The sequence below is a fragment of the Papaver somniferum genome, chromosome 5 (genome assembly GCF_003573695.1).
Source record: "Papaver somniferum cultivar HN1 chromosome 5, ASM357369v1, whole genome shotgun sequence".
Classification (NCBI taxonomy): Eukaryota; Viridiplantae; Streptophyta; class Magnoliopsida; order Ranunculales; family Papaveraceae; genus Papaver; species Papaver somniferum.
Window position 1 is genome coordinate 99330316 of NC_039362.1, and position 20414 is coordinate 99350729.

General features: G+C 39.1%; 3 protein-coding genes across 3 annotated transcripts in view; 1 reads left to right on the forward strand and 2 right to left on the reverse strand.

Annotated features, from left to right (window-relative positions):
* LOC113279380 (nucleolin 2-like) overlaps positions 1 to 5301 on the reverse strand; it is an 11132-nt gene extending 5831 nt beyond the window's left edge. The window contains exons 1-2 of the mRNA XM_026528074.1: positions 5101 to 5301; positions 4597 to 5018 (exon numbers count right to left, since the gene is read on the reverse strand). Coding sequence (XP_026383859.1) covers positions 4597 to 5018; positions 5101 to 5301 — 623 coding nt within the window. The remainder of the gene's footprint in view (positions 1 to 4596; positions 5019 to 5100) is intronic.
* A 3252-nt stretch (positions 5302 to 8553) lies between these two features.
* On the forward strand, positions 8554 to 11566 carry LOC113279381. The gene is made up of 12 exons (XM_026528075.1): positions 8554 to 8784; positions 8878 to 9052; positions 9160 to 9221; positions 9303 to 9466; positions 9573 to 9670; positions 9798 to 9856; positions 9938 to 10072; positions 10154 to 10398; positions 10525 to 10684; positions 10894 to 10969; positions 11082 to 11132; positions 11334 to 11566. Exons 1-12 carry the CDS (start codon positions 8554 to 8556, stop codon positions 11564 to 11566), a joined length of 1689 nt encoding a protein of 562 aa, XP_026383860.1.
* Positions 11567 to 11963: 397 nt separating this feature from the next.
* On the reverse strand, positions 11964 to 20222 carry LOC113279382 (lysM domain receptor-like kinase 4). The gene is made up of 2 exons (XM_026528076.1): positions 19417 to 20222; positions 11964 to 12834 (listed from the first exon to the last, which is right to left on the reverse strand). The coding sequence occupies exons 1-2, from the start codon at positions 20220 to 20222 to the stop codon at positions 11964 to 11966; spliced, it is 1677 nt and encodes a 558-aa protein (XP_026383861.1).
* Between the last annotated feature and the right edge of the window lie 192 nt (positions 20223 to 20414).

Sequence of the window (20414 nt, forward strand, 5' to 3'; positions counted from 1 at the left end):
GGCATGTGCGAAACAGAAACAGACCTGGAGGAAGCATTGCTGAAGGGATCCTTGCGGAAGAGACAATTGAGGTTATCAGTGAGCACCAACAAAGCATGAATGATACAGTCGGAATTCCACCAGACAAACTCAACACATCTGACACTGGCGAAGATTCTTATTCTTTCAGGGGAAACCAATATCAAATCCTAAGTTTCCTCGTGTTGATAAGGATCTGTTTGATAAAGCGCATTTCTATGTATTGCGGAATTCGCCTGAAGTTGCTCCTTACGTTGAGTAAGTATAACTAGATCTAACCAGATAACCTCATTTTTTATTTAGTTTTTGATTCTGTGTCCGAATTTATGTAAAGATAATAACATTAATCATTGCACTGTCCAGCCGACACCAGAATTTTTTGAAGGATAAATATCTTGGTATGAGTGATAGACAGCTAGATCAAAAACATCGTGAAGAGTTCGCCAAATGGTTACAAAAAGTGGTAAGAGTTTGCAGAAAATGTCACTCTTGCTATGTAACTTTTGCGTTGAGACGGAGGCTAATCATTATAATGTATTTCAGGTTGACAGTGAGTGGGAAGACTCTAGGGAAAACTTCAATCAGGACTTAAGGTGGCTATCAATCCCACCGAATGCACAAGTAGAGACATACGAAGCATATCACATCAATGGATACCTGTTTCGCACAAAATCTCATGATGGTTCCGTTAACCAGAATAACGGGGTTTACGTAGAGGCAACTGACACGCACATTAGACAAGCGGGAATTACCCTTAATCTGGTGGATTATTATGGTGTTTTACAAGAGATATGGGTGCTGACATATCATTCGCTGAAAGTGCCACTTTTCAGATGTAAATGGGTTACCAAAGCAAGGGTCTCAAAAGACAAACTGGGCTACATTTTGGTTGAGCTTGATAAGTTGGGACTCCAGGATGATCCTTTCGTTGTAGCCTCCCAAGCTAAGCAGGTATTTTATGTGCTAGACCAGGAAAATAAAAGAAAGTCTATTGTGTTAGGTGCACCTACCCAAATATGGAAATATGTTGGTGATGAAGTCGGCGAGGAATTCAGTACGGCAGTAATTTGTCGGAATGAGTATAAATTGCCAAAGGTAGATAAACTTGACCTGCAAAGGACATCCAGGGATGATTACTATCGGGACGACATTAAGGGTAGAACTGCAAGGAAACCACTAGCACCAGCACCGACAACAGTCCCTGCTTCTCAAACGACTGCATCTGAGCAACCATTTCCAAGGACTAAGCGACAAGCCAGGTGATAGAATGTAGTTGTTTGGATTTTTCTGTTAACTATAGAATGAATGTATGGATTGTTGAAAAAAAATTGATTCTTAAATCATGGTGGGGTTTTGTATGCAGATGGGTTTTAGCAATGTTGGATGAGTTTGGATTTGGCTATACTGATTATTGAATGAATATTCTGTCATGCTAGGATTAGTAGTAATAGTACTAGGCTTGCACATAGATTTTTTTCTTGGAATTGGGCCTAAAATAGTCTTTGAATTAATCTTACTTCAACAACATTTTATAAATTGGAGTAATACCCACCATCTTAAACAACATTTTATATACCCTATTGATTCATTAATTCAGTCATTCCTACCCATCTCTACTTAACAATCATTGGAATTTTAGAATCATTCACCAAGAACATTGCTTGTTTGTACATTTACAAAAACAAAAACAAGAAGATAATAACAAAAACAAGTCCAATACTACAAACATTCCTTTAACATTTATCATCTCATTGAGCATTATATCAAGTTTTTTCAATTTCCGCATTAGCACCACAAGTTCACAGAACTATCAAACCCTCAAAAGATCAAAGCTTTAAACTACCATTACAACTACCATAACATATTCTCAAAATACCTTCACCAAAAGGCCATAACCCAAACCCCTTTCATTACAAACCATTACTATAAACTTGAAACAACGACTACCCCTTTCAACTTTCCACAAGGGTATTGTTCAAACTTTTCAATACTGGTGAATCGAAAATATCGAAAGCTTATCGGACTAAAATCGGATGATTATCACATACTAATGCAACATTTTTTCCCATAGCGATTAAATCAATTATGTTGCAGCCAACAAGATATGCTATTATCAGGTTTTGTTTCTTTTTCAGGAAAATATCTAGCAAAATCAAGGTGGCAGAGCTATAAAAATTGCAGTCGGATCTCGTTGTGACGTTGTGCTTGCTCGAGAAATACTTTCCTCCATCCTTTTTCAACATCATGGTTCATTTAACTGTGCATCTTACCAGGGAAGTGCAAATTTGTGGTCATGTATTCTTTCGAGGATGTATCCGTTTGAAAGGTGCATGAAGGTCATAAAATGGCATGTGCGAAACAGAAACAGACCTGGAGGAAGCATTGCTGAAGGGATCCTTGCGGAAGAGACAATTGAGGTTATCAGTGAGCACCAACAAAGCATGAATGATACAGTCGGAATTCCACCAGACAAACTCAACACATCTGACACTGGCGAAGATTCTTATTCTTTCAGGGGAAACCAATATCAAATCCTAAGTTTCCTCGTGTTGATAAGGATCTGTTTGATAAAGCGCATTTCTATGTATTGCGGAATTCGCCTGAAGTTGCTCCTTACGTTGAGTAAGTATAACTAGATCTAACCATATAACCTCATTTTTTATTTAGTTTTTGATTCTGTGTCCGAATTTATGTAAAGATAATAACATTAATCATTGCACTGTCCAGCCGACACCAGAATTTTTTGAAGGATAAATATCTTGGTATGAGTGATAGACAGCTAGATCAAAAACATCGTGAAGAGTTCGCCAAATGGTTACAAAAAGTGGTAAGAGTTTGCAGAAAATGTCACTCTTGCTATGTAACTTTTGCGTTGAGACGGAGGCTAATCATTATAATGTATTTCAGGTTGACAGTGAGTGGGAAGACTCTAGGGAAAACTTCAATCAGGACTTAAGGTGGCTATCAATCCCACCGAATGCACAAGTAGAGACATACGAAGCATATCACATCAATGGATACCTGTTTCACACAAAATCTCATGATGGTTCCGTTAACCAGAATAACGGGGTTTACGTAGAGGCAACTGACACGCACATTAGACAAGCGGGAATTACCCTTAATCTGGTGGATTATTATGGTGTTTTACAAGAGATATGGGTGCTGACATATCATTCGCTGAAAGTGCCACTTTTCAGATGTAAATGGGTTACCAAAGCAAGGGTCTCAAAAGACAAACTGGGCTACATTTTGGTTGAGCTTGATAAGTTGGGACTCCAGGATGATCCTTTCGTTGTAGCCTCCCAAGCTAAGCAGGTATTTTATGTGCTAGACCAGGAAAATAAAAGAAAGTCTATTGTGTTAGGTGCACCTACCCAAATATGGAAATATGTTGGTGATGAAGTCGGCGAGGAATTCAGTACGGCAGTTATTTGTCGGAATGAGTATAAATTTCCAAAGGTAGATAAACTTGACCTGCAAAGGACATCCAGGGATGATTACTATCGGGACGACATTAAGGGTAGAACTGCAAGGAAACCACTAGCACCAGCACCGACAACAGTCCCTGCTTCTCAAACGACTGCATCTGAGCAACCATTTCCAAGGACTAAGCGACAAGCCAGGTGATAGAATGTAGTTGTTTGGATTTTTCTGTTAACTATAGAATGAATGTATGGATTGTTGAAAAAAAATTGATTCTTAAATCATGGTGGGGTTTTGTATGCAGATGGGTTTTAGCAATGTTGGATGAGTTTGGATTTGGCTATACTGATTATTGAATGAATATTCTGTCATGCTAGGATTAGTAGTAATAGTACTAGGCTTGCACATAGATTTTTTTCTTGGAATTGGGCCTAAAATAGTCTTTGAATTAATCTTACTTCAACAACATTTTATAAATTGGAGTAATACCCACCATCTTAAACAACATTTTATATACCCTATTGATTCATTAATTCAGTCATTCCTACCCATCTCTACTTAACAATCATTGGAATTTTAGAATCATTCACCAAGAACATTGCTTGTTTGTACATTTACAAAAACAAAAACAAGAAGATAATAACAAAAACAAGTCCAATACTACAAACATTCCTTTAACATTTATCATCTCATTGAGCATTATATCAAGTTTTTTCAATTTCCGCATTAGCACCACAAGTTCACAGAACTATCAAACCCTCAAAAGATCAAAGCTTTAAACTACCATTACAACTACCATAACATATTCTCAAAATACCTTCACCAAAAGGCCATAACCCAAACCCCTTTCATTACAAACCATTACTATAAACTTGAAACAACGACTACCCCTTTGAACTTTACAATCCAAACACAAGAAAATTCCCTGTATCTTACTACTTGCCCACAAAATCAAAATAAAAGGAAATCCAAAACCATCCGCATCAACTTTCAAAATACAAAGAAACTTACCATCTTTCGCACCAACATCAGGAAGAGTAGAAGGAAGGAAAATTACCAAAAAAGTTGCTTTGCAAAAAACTTGTTGATCGTTTTCAAGATTTATGCAATGCCTGAAAATCTAGTCTTTCCTGGTAACTCTGATGAGCTTACCACCGTTCATCCTCATCAGTATCCAGACCCTCTTCACCATAGTCCTTGCTACCATATGGTGCAGGAGAAGTCCCACTGGATGATGATTCATCATCACTATCCTCATACCCTTCTTCTCTTTCTTCCTCACTTGACTCATCATCGAGATCAGCGATTCGACGGCTCACCTTCACTGCAACAGGTTCACCCTCACTCATGGTGCGAGCAAAAATCTTGGGATTGGTAAGTTCATATTCAAATCGCCTTCTTGCCTTTTCATCATGATAAGAATTCATCATTTGCTTGTCCTCCGCGGAATCCGAATCTAGGTCACTGGTATCCACTTCCTCCACTTCATACTCATACCCTTCTGAGGCCTCGGAATCACTTTCTGTTGAACTGCCAAACTTTGGGGTCTTGGCCTGCTTTTCAGCCTTTCCCTCATCCTTCCGTTCTTGTCATTCTAAGAACTTGGGTAGCCATGCATTGTAGAGAGACTCAAATCTCCTTTTCTTCCTGCTCCTGAACAGCCTCTTCTGCCTCTCTCTGACGAGTTTTCTCTTGAATCCGATGATCAATTTCAGACTGTGCATGTTCTCTTAACTGCTGCAATTCCTCTATGCTCAAAGAAGGGAGAATTGACTTGGCTTGTGCAAATTCAGGTGTTACTGGTGGTGCATTTGGAAGATTTCCGATGGAATTGGTTGAATTCTGGGCAGGATCAGCCATACTCTAAATTTAGTTTGCTAAACCTAAACCTTTCCTCTTCTATTAAAGATCTCTCTGAAAATGGTAATCTCTCTGCTAATTAACCCCTCAAATACCCCATTATGCCAATTCAATTCCATTTATGGCGCTTAGTTAGCCGTCATGTCACTTTGTTAACTACGCCCATTCAAAGCCATCTGTGTCCCCTTCACTCTAATAACCATCATTACCCTATCAAGACCTATTTTCAACACCTAATTCCCATTAATACTTTTACCCTCTTTGGAACTGCCATTAAGGGAGTATCTGGTGGGTCACCAAACTTTGATGTTTATCTTTGAGGTATAATTAACTCTTTATGTTTTATGCATACTAGGAGATGGCAGCACCAGTTGGGAGGCTTTATTGCAACCTGCTAAAAATGTTCTTCCTGCTAGAACAGTCCTTCATATAATAGCGTGTCCAAAAAAGGAAAATTTTGGCCATATTACGTTTCCAAAGTAATATTAACAATAATTAAAGCAAATACTAATTAACCATTAAACTCAAAATGGATACTAAGAGAAGTAATAAGGGAGAAGGGAGAATTTCTTATTCACTCAAGAAATTGGGATACAAAATACAATAGCCTAAGGGAGCTATTTATACAAGTCTTAAGGTGTTAGCTTGTATACACCACCTAGTATTACATGTCACACTACATGTAGGATGTTATGTAGCAATAACACCTCTAGCTTGCAAACCATGCAATTCAACACCCACTAGCTTTAGGTGTTAATCTCATCCAACAAAGTATCTTACTATTGCTTAAGTAGTTTATACAAGTTCCTTATACAAGGTGCTTGGTGTAACAAGGTTCTTATGCAAGGTGCTTGGTGTAACTAATGGTGCTAAATTGATAGCCACCATATCCCATGCATATTATAACATGCCACACTTTGATTTGGCGTGTTTATTAATATGTTGAGTAGCTGAACCAGTTTAGTTTTTTTCAAAACACCCTATAGACACGTCTAAAGATGGGAAGCTTGGTGGATTGATACGTTACCTAACTTCTTTGAGGTCATGCGTTCGAATATTGCGTTCGAAAGTTTTTATTAATTTTTTCAGAAGGGATGGGGTTGTTCAAAAGGATGACAGTGTCTTCTTCTAGAAATTTTAAGGTAATTGGGCTTCCACTTGCCACTTCAAGCCCGTCTCTGAAGAAAATAGTTGAGGGTAGCTGCGGTTCGGTACTGGGTTTCGACTTCGGGTCACGGGTAGCCCGCTTAGAGAGTCCGCTTGCCAAATAGATGCCAAGTGTTTGATGCCGCCTCTTAACGGCCAATAAGTTGGGGTGGCGTTCAATAGGTATTTGCATGCACTTAGTAGGCATGTGCCTCCACGATATCTCAACTAATTGATCTCGATGATTGAAAAAGGATGGGTGAGATGTGTTAATTGTTGGTCTTCTCGTCCATAAGGCCTGTTTGGAAGAAATCAGTTTTAATTTCCGATTCTGTAACTCTGTAACTTCCACATTCCATCTCCGCAAAATCCCTTCAGTGTTCCAATTGTTGAAGCTATGTCTAAGCGAGGTTTATAATGCATATCTAAATCTGAATGATCGCCCATGCATGTCTACAAATCAGGAATCCATGGGTAGACCAGAGGAAAATAAGGCTAATATGAATATGCAAGAAAACCAGGTATAGATTTTTGATAATCATGGAAGAATTGTTGGGTTCAAGGTGTTGAAAGTGAATTTCATAGTTGTAATTGGCTTTATTAGTAACTGTGATGGTGTTATTGATTGGGATTCCGCCATTTCTCCAATTTGACAGGTAATAGAGATAAGCAGTAGCAGCAGTGAGGAACCAAAGCCAAACATGCAAGTTGGTACTGGAGGTGTTGGAGAAGTCAAAGAGGATAGGGTTGTTATGCATGATAGTGCCAGTTTTTATGCGTTGGATCCTCAACTTCCTCAACTCCAAGGGGCTGATGAAGGGTGGGTGGTGTATGTCGTTCATCCTGACAAAGGCCGGTTTGTGATTAATGAAGGTGTGGTGCTTGTAAGGGAGCAGCAGGTGGTTTGTGGTGGTGCTAGACAGTGGTTCTATTCTGCACCAGTTCCAGTTGCATGCAAAGCTAAGATTCGGGAGAATGACACTCATGGTCTCCCCAATGATGTGGTAGTATTCTCCAATATCTTCATGCTGGCACCAGTGATGCGACAGTTGGCAGAGGATGCTTATGATATTGCAATCTTCGGACCAGGGGAGATAACTGATTCTAATGAGATTCCTGAGGATGTAGTAGTGCCTATGCCTCCTCCTAGGGGAAACTATTCTGTTCCAAGGAGGAGGGCTGCACCAGAAAGGAGTGGATCTGACAAGAAGGTTGTTGGAAGTGGTGTGGGGACCTCTGGGGTTGCACCAGGAGCTTGACCAGTATTCAACCATCCCCTTCCAGATGGTAAAGTAAGTATTCCTGTAAATGTTTTTTGGCTGAATATTGCATATGTTTCTCATGGATAAACAATTAATGCTAGTGGTGATGATTTTGGATTTGATAGTGTTGGTTTTAAAGACAATGATGTTCAATTGAATGTATATGTGGTTCTGGGTTATTGTATTATGCTTGGTTGAGTGGTTGTTGTGTTTAATTTTGGTTTTGAGCTTGATATGGTGACTATAGTAAATAGCAGGGGGAATTTGAAAGGGGGTTATGCCCAAAAGTGTTTTCTACAGAAAGTTATTTACTAAAAATGTCTAGTTTTTTAAAAATTCCGAAAAAGGTATAATGTGTCCATATTATAGGTGTGTATTCTTGATATTGTGTACACAATATCAAGCAATGGGTACATATTCAAACAATTTTGGTAATTTGTAACATTTTTGGGAATAACTAAAGAAAACTAGACACCTTTGGAAATTTTCTTGTTATCATGAAGGTTTGAAATTGTTTTATGGGGTTAATAGTTTTATCTGGGCATTCATATGAACTACTCCAACTGGTAGCATAGGCAACTTTGAAGTTATAGAGATAGAATAACATATTAGTACATGAATGCTTGAGAGAGCAATGAAAAATCTTACCAGAAATGCAGTGTGGTAGCTGAGAGGAAATTTTGATAGCACACATAGTCCAGGAGTAGGATCTTTTAGAAACCAAATTGCAGACTCCCAAGTTATTTATAGCATTCCAATGCAACGGATTACCAAAGAAATTTTGATTATAGGTGTTTAGAAGATTTGCAAAAATAGTTTTGGAGAACCTAATAACTTGCAGAACATGCAGTCAGAATCTATTCCAGAGAAAGCTAGGGAATTAGTCTCGAGGGTTTGGGGTGTACTTTTTGGTCACACTTTCAACTTGGCGTGTTTATTTAAATGTGGTGGTAAAGGATTCAGTGAAGTTGCCAAGAAAGTTCATGCTATGGGTTTGAAGTTTGGAATTCATGTTATGAGAGGAATAAGTACACAGGCTGTGAATGCAAACACCCTAATCTTAGACACAATCAAGGTATGATTTCTGCACATAATGTCCACGAGAACTTTGCGATGATTGACCTGGATTTCATTATCAGTTACAGTTTCTGCCTTGTGATTTTGTTAGGGAGGTGCCTATGAGGAGTCTGGTAGAAATTGGCGGGCGACAGATATTGGTCTGAAAGAGAGGACATGCGCGTGGATGTCACAGGGTTTTATGAGTGTGGATACTAAGCTTGGAGCTGGTAGAGCTTTCTTGAGGTCCCTCTATCAGCAATATGCTGAATGGGGTGTTGATTTTGGTAACCTTAATTATATTTCCCAATCCAACTTTCCTTAATGTTTTACTATATTTTTGTTGCTATTTTATCAACAACATTTATATGCTCACTGTTTCTCGTTTTCACAGTGAAAGATGACTGTGTTTTCGGCGATGATTTAAACTTAGATGAGATAAGGGTTGTTTCAGAGGTACGTTGCGTCGACCTTGTTGGAAACAGTATTATAGTAAGTAAGGAGATATGGAATAATCTATGAATTACTAATGTGTAGGTTCTAGAGGAGCTCAACCGTCCAATCTTGTATTCTCTCTCTCCTGGAACTAGTGTAACACCCACCATGGCCAAGGATGTAAGCAACCTTGTGAACATGTACCGAATCACAGGAGACGATTGGGATAAATGGGAGGACGTGGCTGCCCATTTTAACGTAACAAGGTCTACAGAAGAATTTGTAGTTCACTTGGAGAATTTTATAATTTCAAATTACCAATCCAATCTAAACATTCTGGTATGAGCTCACATGTTCTTTTTTTTTTATCAGAGACTTTTCTGGTGCTAAAATGGTAGGAGCCCAGGGCTTGAAAGGGAAGTCATGGCCTGACTTGGACATGCTTCCACTGGGATGGCTTACCGATCCAGGTGACCACAGACAATCATTGGTTTATTTTTGTTTATTAGACAACCCTCTCACACCACCAACAAAATTGAGGGTCATACATGGAGACCACACTAATAGGCCTAGTCTGATATTTTTGTTAAATGATAGGTTCAAATGAAGGTCCACACAGAATCTCTGCTCTCACCCTTGATGAGCAAAGAACACAGGTACATTAGCCTAATCCCATGAATGAGCTACTTAATTAAACTAATTAGAGGTTTGAGTTGTTATACAATTTGGTTTGACAGATGACTTTGTGGTCTATGGCCAAGTCTCCTCTCATGTTTGGAGGAGATCTGAGGAAGCTTGATAAAACCACATATGATCTCATCACTGAACCCACCTTGCTCGAAATAAATTCGTTTAGCACAATTAACGTGCAGGTGTGCAATCCACTTCTGAATATTAATCCTTACGAGCAAACTTATTTGTTGCCTATTTAAATTTCCCATTGGTACTCTCAGTATCCTTACATCACTTCAAGTGACGAGCCAGACATGGTCCTTACAAGGAAATCTAGAAATGTAAAGGAAGAGAGAACACTAGATAACCATGTTATGGGTCTCACTAGCTGCAAGGATGATAAGACAAATGGTTGGGTCATCGAATCTCTTGATCAGGGGTTTGACCGTGTTTGCTGGAAGAAAAACACAGGAAGCAAGTATAAACCACCATTTTGCTTGTACAAGAGAAAACCAGTCTTGACAACGTATAGGTTCTTTCTCTTATATCGCATAATGCTCACACACTCTCTCTCTCTCTCTCTCTCTCTCTCTCTCTCTCTCTCTCTCTGGTTGGTTCTTGCTGTTAAAGTTACTGGGTATTGCTGGTGCAGCAATGAAGAGATGGTATACGGACAACAGTATAAAGGGGGAGCTCATTTATTAGCAACAGATAAAGAGAACTTATGCTTGGAAGCATCTCCAAGTCGGAAGCTTACTTCTCAGGAGATGCATAGTAGTTCATTTTCCCCTTGCAAATGGAATGCAAACCAGGTAAATTGCCTCTTCATTTCATCAACATGTTAAAGCTACGTTACCTGTGTATTTCCAAAAATTTAGTAAGTAATATCGATACGTTATCAGACACAATTGACGCGAATAAATCTTCTGAGGTAGTTGCAATCTCCCCTACTACATGAACTTCTCTTCTTCTTTTTCCCCTTCGGAATTACATAACAATTCAAAATCCCTATTGGTAACAGATGTGGGAGCTAGGCGTTAACGGCTCCCTAGTAAACAGTTATTCTGGTCTATGTGCAACACTGAAGAAAGTAAAAGGTGACACCTATTAAGTTTTCTATGTACTTGAAACATAATGCTATTGTATTAACATCAGATAGAAGTTTTTCGAAGCCAACAGTTTTTAACAAGCAAATGTTCGTTGAAGCAGCGAACGTTGACTCCAGAGGAATTCGCTCTTGGGTTGCTAAAGGAAGAAGAGGTTAGACAATCACAGCGTTGTTTCTCTTAGATTATAGGAATAATCCATAGCGTCAGATAGTGCATACTACATTCCGACATCCAGTCTTTTTTCTTTCTTTTTTTTTTTAATTTATTCTTTCCGGTCCTGTTAGGGTGATTTCTATGGAACTTGTTTCATTTTCCTCGTGGAGTTCCTTATACAAAAAAAATCCTTTTGCAGGAGAAATCTATCTCTCTTTTTTCAACCTAACCCCGGAAAAGACAACCGTTTCTGCAAACATATCAAAACTGGCTGCACTATTTTTTCCTCAGAGGAAGTTTAGTAAAGCTTCATGCAAGTACAGAGAAATATGGAGTAAAAAAGACTTCGGAATAGCAAAAGAAGAAACAATCTCAATTAGCATAAATGAACATGGTTGCGCACTATTTGTCCTCAACTATAACTGGTTGTAATGACCGGAAAAAAAGATTTTACTTGCAGATATCTACTGCTATAAATGTTTTCTTTTCAATAAAGTGAAGTTTCATCCATTCCATTTCCTTTTCATACTGTACAAATCTATATTTATTATGAGCTAGTGACTGAACCATTTTGACTTGATTACCATCCATAGGGAGTTGGATAGTAGCAAAACTAGAACAGAAGATAGCATTCAAGAGTTGGTTATCCATAGACGTCACTCAATACTTATAGTCCAATTTCCCCAACAGATACATTCAGGTTAATCAAGTAAGACAAGAAGGAAGAAGAACAATTCTTGAAAGAGCTTTCAATACATCATTCATGGTGGGTCTATGGTGAGGATCCTCTTCTACACAACCCTTTGCCAATAGAGCTAAACACAACGCATCACCTATTGGGTAGTTTACTTCCAAAGTAGGATCCATGAATTCCTTTAGCTTCTCGACACAACCTGAGTGAAGTGTCTTCAAGAACATCGTTAGACAAGAAATCAACAGAGTCCTTCAATAGACAACCATCCACGAGAGCTTCTTTAGCTGAAATTAGTTCAAGCAAAATAATTCCAAACGCAAAGACATCTACCTTCTGTGAAACCAACCCAAAATGAAGGTACTCCGGTGCTAAGTAACCCAGTTTACCCATCATTAGAGATTCATGATAGATGTCATTTTGTTTCATGTCTTCATTCCTAGTAATAGGTTTCGCCAATTTGAATCCGGAGATCTTTGCTCTCCAGTCCGTCGTTAGTAACACGTTCTTGCTAGTGACATTTCTATGAAGATATGGTGGGTTTGTGTAGTGGTGGATGTAGTGAAGGCCTACTGCAACATCTGATAAGATCTGCATTCTCTTTTCCCATGTAAGCTCCTTGGCTATCTTTGTGTTTGACAGACAATCCCTTAAGCATCCATTATCCGCATACTCGAACACAAGACATGGTGTAGTCTCATGAGAGAAACCTTCTAGTCTGACGATGTTTAAATGGTTGATTTTTGTTAATATATCAATAACTCTGTGTGTTTCTTCTTCTGAATCCATCTGTTCAATTGCTACATGTGTATCTCCAATACTTCCTCGATATACTGATCGACCAATCACTGCATCTTCACAGAAACCCCCAGTGGCAATTCTTAAGTCATCCAAACTGAAATTGTACAAGAAAAGCTTTAGCTTGGATATGCCATCAAGGAAATCACGTGAGAAACTCGACAATTCTGATCTTCTAGAAGACAACGGATAAAAGCTAAGAGGATTCCACCTGTTACCGACACTAATATAAATCATTAGAGCTGCAATAAGTAATAACGCCGTGGTTAAGACACCCACTGAAAGTAGTATATACTGTTGGAGAAAGTACTAATAATGTAACTGAGAAGAAGATACTTAGCTCAAAATAATGTTGTTGATGTTGCTGCACAGAGAATGTAGAGGCACGTAGACTACGCTGTCCTAAAGGCAATATCGCCTGCCACTCCTCTGAGATGCTACAGCAGTTGGCGAGTCACCTCCAGGATACAACTACAGTTAGTACCCCTCAATGTAGCATACAATGAGGGTACCCTTAGAGCTTGGCAGAACTTAAAACAGTAGAAGAAATGTTTACAGAAAAACAGAGGGAGAGTAGAAGAGATGTTTCTCTGTGGTGTGTCAAATGAGCTCAAGACTCCTCCCTTATATAGTGTTTAAGACGTTACAAACGAGAGGAAAAAATGCATGCAACCAAACCATGCGTATGACAGAAATACTGGTAATGTTGGGTTAAAAATAGTGTTGCTTTTGTCAGGCTTAGAGCAGTGTGTTGTTAAGAAGCCAAGCCAAACATGTACGGACAAGAAACCCAAAACAAATACGTACAGACAAGAAAGCCAGGACAAACATGTGCAGACAAGGAAAGCAAGACAAACACGTACAGACAAGAAAGCCAAGACAAACATGTGCAGACAAAGAAGAAGATTCTTCTACATGTGTGTAAAACACGTACCAAAAGTTTCAGCAAAAAGATAGGATCTAATGAACCCACACCCACACCCGAACCCGAACCCGAGCCCGACCGGACGGACGGCGGAGGCGTGCGTGCTTCTGTGCGAAGCACCGCGCGTACGGGAAAGGCAACCTTGACCTAGTCTAAGCCTTCCCTCCAAGCACAAAAGTCTAATGACCCAAGGGCCATGCCCTTATAGCCAATTCTATGGTATTTATGTCTAAAACTCTTTAGATTTTAGTCAATGTGGGACTATTGTTTTATCTATTCAAAAGAAAAAACAATTAATGGGCAATAGGTCTAGGGATCAAAACATAGTCCAAGGAAAAATTGGTAATTTTAAATCGTTTTTTCTAACAATCCCCCACATGAATGATAAAACATATCGACGAAATACGAGAAAACATAATACATCAATATTAGGCTAAGGTGTCCCAGAGATTGAACCTTAACATAGTGAGAGGTTACCGGAACTGCTTGTTGTTTCGGTGAACACAATGTCTTGAACCGTCAACAGTGAGTGCAATTCAGAAATAACAACCACACTTTGATGTCTCAAAGAAAAAGAAAGCTGCCAAGCTCTTGCCGTTGTGCCCGTTTTGGCCGTGGGATTAATCCCGTACTTAATGAATGTCTCTAGAGAAAAAGCTCAAATTCTCATAGGAAGCGGCCCCACTTCCAACATCCACATAGGTGAGTCCATTAAGAGTGTCCTGCCACACTCCGCTTTAAGCAAAGCCATGGAACTCATTAAGATCTTGACAGATCATCCTAAAACATGCAGGCAGCACTATCATACGGTTACACCATAGGGAGGGACAAAGATATTGCTTTCTCTCGACATCACCAAAAATTAGTTATCTCATTGAACCTTGATCTTGGAGCTCCGTTCACAAGGTTGAGTGTCCTTCATGGCGATTTATTCTATGAGCTTGAGTCCCATCCCCTTCGATGTGGATCTAACTACCTCTCTAGATAACCCTTTCGTCAAAGGATCTGCAATATTCTCTTTAGACCTTACAAAGTCTATAGAGATGATGCCAGTAGAGAGTAGTTGTTTCACTGTCTTGTGTCTTCTTCGAAGATGTATAGACTTTCCGTTTTATACACTATTCTTTGCGCATCCAATAGCAGCTTGACTGTCACAGTGGATTGCGATCGAAGACACAGGCTTGGGACAGAGTGGAATTCCACCCAGGAAACCTCGTATCCATTCAGCTTCCTCTCCAGCTTTCTCCAAGGCTATAAACTCAGACTCCATGGTGGATCGGGCTATACATGTCTGTTTGGTAGACTTCCATGACACAGACGCACCACCAAGTGTGAAGATGTACCCACTAGTGGATTTGCACTCATCTGAGTCTGATATCCAGTTAGCATCACAATACCCTTCTAGCACAGCAGGATACTTCCCAAAACTTAAGCAATAGTTTGAAGTTCCTCTCAGGTACCGTAGAACTCTGTAGAGAGCATTCCAGTGATCCTGCCCAGGGTTGCAAGTGTACCTTCTTAATCTACTCACAGTATAGGCAATATCAGGTCTTGTACAGTTCATTAAATACATAAGACTGCCAATAACACGAGAATACTCAAGTTGATAAATACCCTCACCCTTGTTCTTTTTCAATTTGCAATTGGGATCATAAGGAGTAGTTGCAGGTTTAGCATTTTCATGATTAAATCTCTTAAGCACAGTTTCAACATAATGAGATTGACTAAGACTATATCCATCAGACATCTTTATGATTTTCATCCCTAAGATTACATCAGCAGGGCCTAAGTCTTTCATGTCAAAGTTTTCGTTAAGCATGCTTTTAGTGGTATTAATACTATCAAGGTTACTATCTAATATGAGCATATCATCAACATATAGGCACACAATAACATGAGAATCATCCACAGATTTAATGTAAACACATTTATCAGATTCATTAACCTTGAAGCCATTAGATATCATTACATGATTAAATTTTTCATGCCACTGTTTAGGTGCTTGTTTTAAACCATACAAAGATTTTTTCAGTTTGCATACTTTATCTTCAAAACCTTTCACAACAAAACCTTCAGGTTGGTCCATATAAATTTCTTCATTCAATTCACCATATAAAAAAGCAGTCTTAACATCCATCTGATGTATATGCAAATCATAAATAGAAGCAATAGCAATCAGCATCCGGATAGAAGTGATTCTAGTGACCGGTGAATAGGTATCAAAGAAATCTAATCCTTCCTGTTGTCTGTACCCCTTAGTTACCAACCTAGCTTTGTGTTTTTCTATAGTTCCATCTGTTCTAAGTTTCCTTTTGAAGATCCACTTGCAACCTATGGTTTTACTACCAGGAGGTAAGTCTACAAGGTCCCAAGTTTCATTTTGTTGAATGGAATCCCACTCATTAATTGAAGCTTCTTCCCAGAAGGGAGCTTCCGGAGAGGTCAAAGCTTCCTTATAAGTTTGGGGTTCAGTCTCTACCGTAAGAGTCACAAAATCTGGACCATAACTTTTCTCGGTTCTGACCCTCTTACTTCTTCTAGGTTCGGTTTCAGCATCTAGAGACGGGGGTTGACTAGTCGAAGGAACATCTGAGAGATCATCGCGGACCCTTTTATGAGGTCCAGACCCTAAAGGGAAAATGTGTTCGAAAAACACTGCATCTCTGGATTCCATTATGGTGTTCTCACCAATTACCATGAACCTATAAGCACTAGTGTGCTCAGGATATCCTAGGAAAACACAATCTACAGTTTTAGGTCCTAGTTTGGTTTTCTTGGAACGAGGAGTGGCCACCTTGGCCAAACACCCCCACACTTTAAAGTATGCATAGGACGGTTGTCTTCCTTTCCATAACTCATATGGAGTTTTGTTGGATTTCTTAAATGGAACTCGGTTCAAAATATAACAAGCAGAGAGAATTGCTTCCCCCCACAGGTTCGAAGGTAGCCCTGAACTAGCTAACATAGCATTCACCATATCTATGAGTGTTCGGTTTTTCCTTTCAGCTACTCCATTCGACTCAGGTGAAGAAGGTGCAGTAGTTTCATGAATGATGCCATTAAGTTTGCAGAATTCTCCTATAGGTATCACATACTCACCGCCTCGGTCCGACCTAAGAGTTTTAACAGTGACACCTCTTTGGTTTTCTACTTCAAGTTTATATAATTTGAAAGCGTCTAAGGCTTCATCTTTACTTCTAAGAAGATAAACCTGACAGTATCTTGAGTGATCATCTATAAAAGTGATGTACCATTTTTTACCTCCTCTAGTTGGTGTTGATTTCAAATCTCCCAAATCTGAGTGGATTAGTTCTAGGGGAGTTGTACTACGTTCAACCTTTTTGTTAAAGGGTTTTCTAGCATATTTAGATTCAACACAAATTTCACATTTATGACCTCTGTCAAAGTTTATTTTAGGAATGCAGCCTAATTTAGCAAGTCTTTCAATAGATTTGAAATTAACATGTCCTAGTCTATCATGCCAAACATGTGAGGAGTCACAAACATAAGCAGAAGAAGATGCATTATCATTCAAGTTCAAAGAAAGTACACTAAGCTTAATCATGTTATCAGTGACATATCCTTTTCCTACGAAATCACCACCTTTAGAGATTACAACCTTGTTAGACTCAGCTACAAATTTAAAACCTTTCCCAAGTAAGATGGTTTCTGAGATAAGATTCTTGCATATGTCCGGGACGTGATACACGTCATTCAATGCGAGAGTTTTTCCTGAAGTGAGTTTCAATTCAACCTTGCCTTTTCCCACCACTTTAGAGGTAGAAGAGTTTCCCATAAACAATTTCTCATCGTCTCCTACTTTGTTATAGGAGGAGAAAGCATTTCTGAATTTACAGACATGCCTAGTGGCTCCAGAATCAAGCCACGAGTCTCTCACATTGGTCACATTAGAGACAAGGTTGACTTCAGACACCATGCCAGTAAAATATCCAGAATCATCTACTACGTTTGCCTTATTTTTCTGTTTAGGATCATTTTTGGTCTTTTTAGGTGCCCTGCAATCTTTGGCCATATGACCAGTTTTCCCACAGTTATAGCAGTCGCCTTTGATGGTGTTTTTGGAGACACCACCCTTTGGCTTAAGATGGTTACCTTTGGAGTTACGTTGTTTGTTACGTTTACCATTTTTGCTGGATTCTCCGTGCTTTTTCTTTGACGCAGCATTATCGTCCAGGACATGAGATTTGTTTGACATGTCTTTGCTCAGCATCAGGCTCTTGTCCTTGCAGCACAGAAGTTCCTCCACCTGGATCATTTTCCCCAGCTCCACCATGGTGATTTCACGATTCTTGTGTCGCAGCCTCCTCTTGTACTCGTTCCATGAGGGTGGTAGCTTTTCAATCACTGCAGATACTTGTAGAGATTCATTAATATGCATGCCTTCAGCAAGAATTTCGTTGATGAGTAGCTGGAGTTCGACGAATTGTTCTACAACAGGCTTTTCATCAGTCATCTTATATTCCAGGAACCTAGCCACCAAGAACTTCTTGCTTCCAGCAGCTTCAGCAAGATATTTTTCTTCTAGGGCTTCCCATAAATCAAAAGCAGTAAAATTCTCTTTTGCATTATAAAAGTCGTACAAGGAGTCATCCAGACAGTTAAGAATATGGTTTTTGCACATGTAATTTTTTCTAGTCCACCTATCCAGTCTATCTTCATAACCACGGTCATGAAGCCTTCTTGAGGGTCTTTCTAAGGCAACTTCATCTAGCCTTTGGTATTTTAAGAAGAATAACATTTTGGACTGCCATCGTTTAAAGTCTTTGCCACTAAACTTTGGGGGTTTGTCTACAGTACTCTTTCCCATGTTGTTACAAAATATAGTAAAGAGGATATTGCCTTTAGATTGTTGGAGAAAGTACTAATAATGTAACTGAGAAGAAGATACTTAGCTCAAAATAATGTTGCTGATGTTGCTGCACAGAGAATGTAGAGGCACGTAAACTACGCTGTCCTAAAGGAAATATCGCCTGCCACTCCTCTGAGATGCTACAGAAGTTGGCGAGTCACCTCCAGGATACAACTACAGTTAGTACCCCTCAATGTAGCATACAATGAGGGTACCCTTAGAGCTTGGCAGAACTTAAAACAGTAGAAGAAATGTTTACAGAAAAACAGAGGGAGAGTAGAAGAGATGTTTCTCTGTGGTGTGTCAAATGAGCTCAAGACTCCTCCCTTATATAGTGTTTAAGACGTTACAAACGAGAGGAAAAAATGCATGCAACCAAACCATGCGTATGACAGAAATACTGGTAATGTTGGGTTAAAAACAGTGTTGCTTTTGTCAGGCTTAGAGCAGTGTGTTGTTAAGAAGCCAAGCCAAACATGTACGGACAAGAAACCCAAAACAAATACGTACAGACAAGAAAGCCAGGACAAACATGTGCAGACAAGGAAAGCAAGACAAACACGTACAGACAAGAAATCCAAGACAAACATGTGCAGACAAAGAAGAAGATTCTTCTACATGTGTGTAAAACACGTACCAAAAGTTTCAGCAAAAAGATAGGATCTAATGAACCCACACCCACACCCGAACCCGAACCGACCGACCGGACGGACGGCGGCGGCGTGCGTGCTTCTGTGCGAAGCACCGCGCGTACGGGAAAGGCAACCTTGACCTAGTCTAAGCCTTCCCTCCAAGAACAAAAGTCTAATGACCCAAGGGTCATGCCCTTATAGCCAATTCTATGGTATTTATGTCTAAAACTCTTTAGATTTTAGTCAATGTGGGACTATTGTTTTATCTATTCAAAAGAAAAAACAATTAATGGGCAATAGGTCTAGGGATCAAAACATAGTCCAAGGAAAAATTGGTAATTTTAAATCGTTTTTTCTAACATATACAAGTTCCTATTGTTTAGTCTACTTGTATGAAGAAGTTTCTGCAAAGGAATTGCAGACGCAGGAAAAGGATCTGTATCTGGCGAAGGACTAATTTCCAAATTCAAAACCGGGAATCCATTGATGGGAATGAGCAGTGCAGTCTTAGGATAGATTGTTGTCAATAGGTCTAGGTTATTAGCAGCTAAGATTTTCTCTTCAGGAACACCAAATTTCTTAGCTATGAATGATGTGTTATCATATTGGACTATCGGATACGTAACAAGATACTTGACACCATGTTTTTTGTCAATTTCATCAGGGCATGCACATCTTACAGGTACCGTGACTTCAACACCATTAGATATAACATTAAAACCTGGGTTCTGCTTTATAAGAACAGGCAGCTTCAGCAATCCTTTGAAAACATTGCAGGCAACCGTAGCAAAATTGTCAGAGCTAGAAGAAGTGTAAGTGAAATTATCTTGAGACAACCCTCCAGAACAAGAACAATTTACTGGGACAATGATATCTCGAGGAATGTGAAGATTGGCAGAAGTTGATTCATTAAGATTGTTAAGAGAAAGAAGTTGAGTTTGGTTTTCCAAATTGAAAAGAGATGAAATGGCTGAAACTGATTGATACTTAACTTGAGTTTTATAGACTATATATGCTTCACATGTACCTTTGTTAGTCTTGCAAAGGTAGTTAGAACCATCTACTAGTTCAAGGTTTTCGCAATCTTTGCCGTCGTAAAACTGTAACGATAAAATGGAATGTGTCAGAAAAACTAGATTGAATACACAGATGAAATGAAGAATAGAAACCATAGTAGTAGTAGTATTAGGAACTCCTAGAACAATAATGGCAAGAGAAAAACAGAAATAGTTAGATATAGATTTGGAGAGTATGCATATTTTATGTTATACTGAAAAAGAGTTGGAAATTGAATAACAAGTAAAAACAAACAGCCGTTTGGCCGGCTATAACTTGGTATACACATTTGAATTTCTAAACACTAA

What these genes read in the sequence shown, in the direction of transcription:
- LOC113279382 (XM_026528076.1), bottom strand. Translation starts at nt 20,222, where the DNA reads ATGGTTTCTATTCTTCATTTCATCTGTGTATTCAATCTAGTTTTTCTG. An exon ending in AGACTAAACAATAGGAACTT is followed by an intron (nt 12,835 to 19,416) that starts GTATATGTTAGA and finishes TGTCGGTAACAG; the next exon opens with GTGGAATCCTCTTAGCTTTT.
- LOC113279381 (XM_026528075.1), top strand. Translation starts at nt 8,554, where the DNA reads ATGCAGTCAGAATCTATTCCAGAGAAAGCTAGGGAATTAGTCTCGAGG. An exon ending in TAATCTTAGACACAATCAAG is followed by an intron (nt 8,785 to 8,877) that starts GTATGATTTCTG and finishes TGATTTTGTTAG; the next exon opens with GGAGGTGCCTATGAGGAGTC. An exon ending in TTGATGAGCAAAGAACACAG is followed by an intron (nt 9,857 to 9,937) that starts GTACATTAGCCT and finishes TTGGTTTGACAG; the next exon opens with ATGACTTTGTGGTCTATGGC.